General features: G+C 39.2%; 1 protein-coding gene across 2 annotated transcripts; it reads left to right on the plus strand.

The window, feature by feature from the left end:
• Positions 1 to 1,557: 1,557 nt before the first annotated feature.
• Positions 1,558 to 4,720, plus strand: LOC122042293 (receptor-like cytosolic serine/threonine-protein kinase RBK2). 2 transcript variants are annotated; one of them, XR_006129196.1, is made up of 9 exons: positions 1,558 to 1,932; positions 2,022 to 2,116; positions 2,217 to 2,510; positions 2,635 to 2,886; positions 2,959 to 3,113; positions 3,216 to 3,295; positions 3,398 to 3,533; positions 3,952 to 4,118; positions 4,352 to 4,491. XR_006129196.1 is itself a non-coding variant. In XM_042602327.1 (9 exons), the coding sequence occupies exons 1-9, from the start codon at positions 1,850 to 1,852 to the stop codon at positions 4,538 to 4,540; spliced, it is 1,434 nt and encodes a 477-aa protein (XP_042458261.1). In that variant the 5' UTR covers positions 1,558 to 1,849; the 3' UTR covers positions 4,541 to 4,720. The 2 variants fall into 2 exon arrangements, 1 of the variants encoding a protein (XP_042458261.1); XM_042602327.1 differs by having other exon boundaries at positions 3,969 to 4,118; positions 4,352 to 4,720.
• Positions 4,721 to 7,792: the final 3,072 nt, after the last annotated feature.

Here is a 7,792-nt window from a genome sequence, read left to right on the forward strand (position 1 = left end):
ACGTCAGCAACATGATTTTCGGTCCGGTTCTCACAGATCAAGACTCCAGATCTGAGACACCTTGGTCTAAGACCTGGCAGGCAATCGGGATGAAACCTGTCCCGGATCTAATTGGTCCGGCCCTCATGACCTGGTTGTATCTAGGCCTAGTTCTCATAGTAAGCTAACTCCCGGGAAGTCAACTCCTGGTTGACTCTTGGTCGATCTCTCCATGGCTCCCGGCTCCCCATGGTTTAGGCCAGATGGTATACCTGACTGATCATCCTGAGCTGCCCTATTTATACCCGGTCGAGACAGAAGGTGCTACATGACAACAGGGTCAGGGAATCGTAACCGCCTGTTAGAGAATAACTGCTGCTGTGTGTCAGAGAATATTCCAACGGTCTGCGGTCATCTGCAAATGGAAGCTTCCTTCAGCCTACAGGAGGATGTCACGCGTCCTCCATCACTCGGCAGGGCTTGACACCTGACATTCTCTGACATCGGTCAACCTCCGGAGGTACGCACTATCATATAAAAAGGGAAGTTCTCTCCCTTGAGTAGGTACGCTTTCTCGTATATTCGCACTTGTCTTCTACTTTCTTTCTCCTTCATACACTGTTCTTTTGGGAAAAAAGTACTTGACTTGAGCGTCGGAGGGTTTGCTCCGGGGATTTTTTTCATAGTTTCTGGCCTCTAACGTCTGTGTGTTTGTCTGAGTGTGCGCAGAGCTCAGGTACTACCGGCTCAGTCATCGTCGTCCATCAGCACCACATGAGAGTCTATCCTTGTACGCACATATGAGAAGGGTATCTTAGTCACCTCTCCTCCTCAACAGGTCATCCGATTTTCATCTGACTCAGATTCTGAACAGGATAACTGAATATATAATGCTTGAATTCAAAATTCAATGTTAAACTTTGTTGGTTCTAGATAAAATTTAAAAAATTAGGGTACTTAATTTTTTTTTGCTATTCATTTTAACGCTCATCTGTGATAAAATTATGATAAAAACAATCTTAATTATGCATTTATTAAAAAAAAAAAGCTTTTATGCATAATAGTAGTGTATGAATCTTAAATTGCAGTAAGAAGTGATTATATTTTCGAGACGTCCCCGTCTTTCAACACAGCTTAGTGCATGAATCTTAAAGCTGATAGGTGCCATGCTTTAATAGAGGTAGATGCCCCCACTTGAATTAAATTTTTCTTTCACTATATTGTCCTGCTAACCTTATCTATCCCAAGTTGATTTGGCACATGCAGAATGAAATTACAGCAGCACCTTTTTATGTAAAGGTTGAATTCCAATAATAGCCGTGGAAATACCCTCCCATGGACCATCTACAATTTTCATATTTACCTTTATTTATTTATATATATATATATATTATAGGCCTTACGAACAAGGACGGAAACACGTATTAGCCTACCTGAATTTTAGTCCGGGTCCATTTTAAAATGTAAAGAAGAAGGTCATATATTTGTTTTTTTTTTTAAAGAGAAAATCATAAATTTAATCATTTTAATAAATTGTTCATATAATTCCTACAGATTAATTGGGTAGATTATAATTTCGCACTCTGCAGATTGTCTCGGCCTCTTCTCGCGTCGCCTGCCTCTCAACGTTTTATCGAGTGGAGGAGGAGAGCGAAGGTCGCAACCAATCTTCTTCTTCTTCTCCCGCTCGCCATTTCTGCCATTGATCCCATCTCTCTCCTCCAACACAACAAACTCGACTATTTGCGGAGAGAGGACAGCGTTCGGCGCATAAATTTGGCTGAAGCTACATATTTAGCAAGCAAAGAAGCCAAGCCAAGGAGGAGGAGGAGGAGGAGGAGGAAGAAGAAGAAGAAGAAGAAGAAGAAGAATGATTCCGACTTTTATCCCATTGTTTTCTTGGAGGCATAAAATGGAGGATACTGGGGAATGCACTAGCCACGCACTTCGCAGGTATTTTAATTTCAGCAGCTCCAAACTATTTCAATTCCCTTCATTTTTTGTTAGTCTGTTTATTTGTTTAAACTTGTTCTTGGATTCAGATTGTGCAGTAGGAAACCTCCAAAGCATGGGAAACCCGTCAATCCAGCGCGCGAACGCCATGGCTCGAGATTACCCACCTCCCTCTCTGCTCCAGGCAATTATATTCTCGTCTCGTCTCGTCTCGTCTCGCTTCTAGTTATAATTCGCTTTAATTAACGGACGCCGTTCTGTTCCTTACGAATTTCGATATGCAGATTTGAAAGGCTTGGAGACGAGCCCCAAGGAGAGCACTTCCAGCGAGGAAACCCAAATCGACCGAATCGACTCGCTGTGGCACGGCTTCTTCCACCTGTGGAGGCACAAATCCTTCAGACGCTTCTCCAGCTTCCCTCCCTTCGGCATGGCGAAGCACTCCAAAACAGGGAGGAGGAGCAGCAGCAAAAGCCTCTCCGAAAACCAAGAATCATCGCCGCCTTTCTTCGTCATGCCTTCTTGCGAAAACTTCACCATTTCTCAGCTCGAGAAGGCAACCGACCACTTCAGCCCTGGTGCATCCCGTATCTATATATATAAATATATATATATTTATATGATCATCTCATTCAAACAATGATTAATTATTTGTTTGTAGGATTGATTAACCGGAAATTTTCATGTCGATTATATTCGCAGAGAATCTGATAGGGAAAGGAGGCTTCTCAGAGATTTACAGAGGATGTCTAGATGATGGCCAGCTCGTGGCGGTAAAAAGGATCGCCAAGGGCACGAGCGATGAAATTACTCAGAATTTCCTATCCGAAATGGGAATTCTAGTCCACGTGAATCACCCAAACACAGCCAAGCTGATCGGAGCCGAGGTGGAAGGGGGCATGCATCTCGTCTTCGTCCTGTCTCCGCATGGAAGTCTGGAAAGCTTTCTTCACGGTAAGAAGCAAAATTAGATATATTTGGGACGACTGTTCGTCTGGTAGACGATCGTTAATTATACTGGTTCAGAGTCGGAGGAGAGACTGGACTGGGAGAAACGATACAGGATCGCCGTGGGGACGGCGAAGGGGCTCGAGTATCTCCATCAGAGGTGCCGAAGACGCATCATTCATCGCGATATTAAAGCTGCCAACATACTGCTCACTGAGGACTTTGAACCGCAGGTATCGATCGAGATTCAAGTATATATTCATGTAAAATCTAGCTCGCTCTCTCTCTCTCTCTCTCGTCTAGATAACTGAAAATTCCGGCGATTTGTCAACCAGATATGCGATTTTGGGCTTGCAAAGTGGCTGCCAGATCAAGTAACACACCAAACATCGTCAAACTTTGAAGGCACATTTGGGTCTGTAAACACACTTCGTGTATCAAGCACTTTGTTTTGAACTCTAGCTACTCTTCTGCTTCTTCTTCTTCTTCTTCTTCTTCTTCTTCTTCTTCCAAGCAGATATCTTGCTCCTGAGTACTGCACCGATGGTGTTGTCGACGAGAAGACCGACGTGTTTGCCTTCGGCATCCTGCTGCTCGAGCTCATCACCGGCCGCAGGGCCATCACTTCGGAGCAGGAGAGCCTGTCGATGTGGGTAGGTCGATCTGTTGAGCTTTATTTCTAGGGTTGCAAATGAGTCAATTAGCCGAATTAGTTTTGTTGTATTCAAATTTATTTGAAAAGGTAGCTATACCGAGTTTAAAATGAACCAAATCATTGAATTAATGATTATTCAGATTTAATTTGGTTTGATTTAATTTTTATGAACTTGGGTTTGGTTAAGTTTGACTTGACTTGACTTAATCGTTTAAATGTTATTGAGAGTTTTATATTTTAAATTTATTTGGTTGATTATAGAGTTTGATAATACAATATTATTTATTAATTTTGATTTGTTTTATATATATTTAGAGTTTTAAAGATAAATGATGAACATTGTTAATAATATAAATAAATTTTTTCTGATTGTTCTATTAATCTTTTTCTTCTTTAAATGGTTAAGTAAGATACAGATATGGCCTTGTTGCAGGCTAAGCCACTGCTCGAGCAGGACAAGATCAAGGAGCTGGTCGATCCTTCTCTGGGTGATTCTTACGACGAAATGCAGTTAATTCGTGCAGCAAACACGGCGCGCTCATGCATTCAGCACTCTCCTGTTATGCGCCCCTGCATGAGCAAGGTATACTGATGATGCATCTACATATTAATAGATTTCTTCAGTTTAATTCATCCCAATTCAGATGTCGTCCTTTGTTCGATCCGATCCGATCCAGTATCTTCATTTAGTAATTTAAAGTTCACGTATGCATGATAAACTTTTACTGCGTATCTAAAGTGAAGGTCTTCCTGTGTAATGCATCTTTCATTGGGTGAGTTCAAGGAGGATTAAGGAAATTCTTGGTGTGTGTCAAGGTCATAAGTGCGCTGACAGGGGAAGAAGATGAAGGTGATAGCCGGATTACAACGCATCAGAAAGAGACTGGAAGGAGGACAAACTCTGAGGGGACCGACGACGACGATGAGGATGAATACAATGAGACGAAGAATTTGAACGATTTGGATCGGCACAAGCAGATTGCTTTCGACTTCCAAAACCAGTAGTCTGGACCATGACTCAACTTTGTGAATTTAGTTGCTTGAGTTGTGTACAAAACAAAACAAAACAAAACAAAAACTTAATTATTATGATGTTTCACAGTTAGGAAGTGATCTTGTGGACTAAATAAATGCATTGTGATCTAAGGAAAACAGTTGGACAACAAGGTTTTTTTCCCCCTTTTACTTGGAGATTAAAGTAGAGAAGATGATAGATTCAAAGATATTATTGTGAAATTTGAAGGAAGATAGAAAAAGAAATTATCTGGGATGTGTCCTACTCAACGTGCTCACACCACTCGATCTCTCCTTGTCTATTTCGTTTTTTGATGCCATTGTACGGATACACTGGATCCCATCAGAATTCTGAAGTTAAACATGCAAGAAATACCTTTTCATACGGTGACTTTCTTGATTTCCTGATTTACTTCTCTATAAATGATTCTGAGACTGACTGTGTAGGACACTTAAGATCAGCGTATAACATTTCACAGAAAACTCAGTGTTGTAGTTGCGTCTGTCCTCTCGATCGATCAAGCATCAAAGTCATGCGAGTCCGTAAGTGTCAGCAGATGCCGACGTGATCTCTACGATCAAGTCGGCGCTGGGCTAGAAGTGAGGGCTTGCCGATGCGCCATAAAAAAAGAAATGAGGAGAGCTAATAACTAAGGGACAAGAGTGGCATTTGCACGTGAGAAGACAATCATATCTTTACCTACCATCGTAGCATCTGATATAGAGGATGGAAGTGAATCTCCACATGAATAAGAAACCAGGGCACGTTAGCCACTGTACATGCCCTATCACCCAACACATGCATAGATAATAGTGTTGGGCGATGCAAAGTTGAGTGCCACAGGAGATAGCGCGATTGAGTCGTATGCCTGACTTGGTCGGGCCGTTAGCCAGGCCAGGTGTCACCCTCACCTTTGTTTGCCCTACTAAGGATGGCGATAAAAGAGATAAAAAAAAATTATCAAAATTGATCGGATCAAATCATCAAATCAATTCAAATTAATTTTAGGATTATTTTAATAATTCTGTTATAATTATTAGAATAATATAATTCTCAAAATAATTTTTAGAATTATGCTGTTATTTATTAATTGATTAATTGACCGAGTACTTATTTAAATCATATATATTGTATTGTCTCGAGGGCAAATATAAACAAACAATAAGATTAATTATTACTCTCCTATTTTATCTTCTTTCTATTTTTCTTTTAACATGGTATCAGAGCCATGATCCTTCGTTCCTTCGCTTTCTCTTAATTCTCCCTCACAAATCCTCTTCCCTTCCTTTTTCTGCCACCGCCCAAGACAAAAGAGGAGTTTCTTTTCTTTTTTTGAAACCGCAAAACAAGACGACAAAAGGGCTTCTCTTTTTGTGCTACCGCCGCTGTCCACCGAACGCCGGCCAAATCTCGACGTCGACAACAAGTGGTTGCTCCAGCCAAGGCTTCTATTTCCTCCAAGGGGAGTTTCTTCAGGCGAAAGGCCCCCTTTCCGACGATCCAGTCTCTCTACAAGATAAGTTATTTTACTTTAGATGTCAAATACTCAACACTATTAAGGAGGCCAAAAACAAAATTCAGTCCGATGTCAAATTTATCCCATCATTGGCCATACTGGAAATCTATGCCCTAAAAGATTTGATTACTCTCGGGTAAAATGTCAAATTTGTCACATCATTGGTCATCCTGGAAATCTATGCCCTCAAAGATTTGCCTCAAATTTCATTGGTGGTTCTACAGTCTCAAGACAACCGTCTATTTCACAAGCATATCATAAAGCTCTCTCATCTGTGCCTACTTGCGGTAAAACCCCAGAGTTTTCATCTATTGATTGGTATATTAACACTGGAGCAACTCATCATGTCACATCGGATTATAATATCCTTACAGACGTAATGTCATATTATGGCTCAGATACGGTTCAAGTAGGCGATGGCTCAGGTTTACAAATTGCTAATCTTGGAAACACATTTATTCATTTATCTAATCGAACTTTTCACATGCGCAATATCTTTCATGTTCCAACTATCGCTAAAAATTTACTTTCTACCCATCAGTTTTGTCTTGATAACAATGTCATTTTTGAGTTTCATCATAATCATTATCTTATAAAAGATAAAGGAATAAATGCTATTGTGTTTTATGGGAGAATCAAAAATGGCCTCTACTATCTTCAAAGTTTTTCAATCAAAGCTTTTGTTGGTGAACGCACAAATAAACCAGCTTGGCATGCTCGACTTGGTCATCCTTCTCTTTATATTGTCCAGTCAATCATCAATAGGTATGATTTACCTACTTCCATTACCTCCTCTCCATCTCATTCATGTAGGACCTATATGGAATCTAAACACTACTACAAATTGAGGCTAAGACATCACTCCTAAAGTATTGTTTTTGGTCATATAAATGTTGCATTATACCTAAGATAACGCTTTTCATTCTATCTTATCAGGTCCTGTCATGTTAGATATAACGCAACACTTTTATCATTTTATGCAACACTTTCTTGAACGATATATAACAAAGGCAACACTTCTCTATATGCAACACTTTTTTCCTTCCAACAGCAATACTTATTCTTTTGTTACTCTTAAACAATTGCAACACTTTTGACTATTAATAGCAACACTTTTTATAATTTTTTTAACACAATAATTCAACACTTTTCTCCTTATATGCATCACTTTTTATTAAAACTTTTACCTCTTAAACGCATCACTTATTGATACATACACCACACTTATATTTGTGTTTTATTTTTTAAAATGTGACATGTTTGCCCATTAATAGTAATACTTATTTTTTTCATCAATATATTATTGATAATGCAATTTAATTATACAATCAAATACATTTGTATAAAATAGATTATTCAAAATATGATCATTGTATTGTAAAAATTGTACCACATTATATTCTGCTTAAGAATTTTATAAAATTCAATAAATGACATCTACAAATATATAGCCAACTAAAGCACTATACAAAAGCCACCAATTAATACCTTCTTGAATGCCCCAAAAAAGACAACTAACAATACATACTCTTTGCTTGCCTTAAAAAAAATCACATAGGTATACAAAATGTAACACTCATTCCCATTCCCAACTATAACAGCTGCTTAGCTATCCAAAATGCTTGCCACCTACAAGAAAAGCATCACAATGTGGACAACAAAAGTCAGAATAGAGATTTGATCATATAGCAAAAGTAATAATTTTTTTGCTCAACTGACAATATAT

Source organism: Zingiber officinale, chromosome 2A, assembly GCF_018446385.1.
Source record: "Zingiber officinale cultivar Zhangliang chromosome 2A, Zo_v1.1, whole genome shotgun sequence".
NCBI lineage: Eukaryota > Viridiplantae > Streptophyta > Magnoliopsida > Zingiberales > Zingiberaceae > Zingiber > Zingiber officinale.

Excerpts from the sequence above, each read along its gene's own strand:
- LOC122042293 (XM_042602327.1), top strand. The coding sequence starts at position 1,850 with ATGATTCCGACTTTTATCCCATTGTTTTCTTGGAGGCATAAAATGGAG. Across the intron at positions 2,117-2,216 it reads CACCTCCCTCTCTGCTCCAG|ATTTGAAAGGCTTGGAGACG; the intron begins GCAATTATATTC and ends TTCGATATGCAG. Across the intron at positions 2,887-2,958 it reads TCTGGAAAGCTTTCTTCACG|AGTCGGAGGAGAGACTGGAC; the intron begins GTAAGAAGCAAA and ends ATACTGGTTCAG.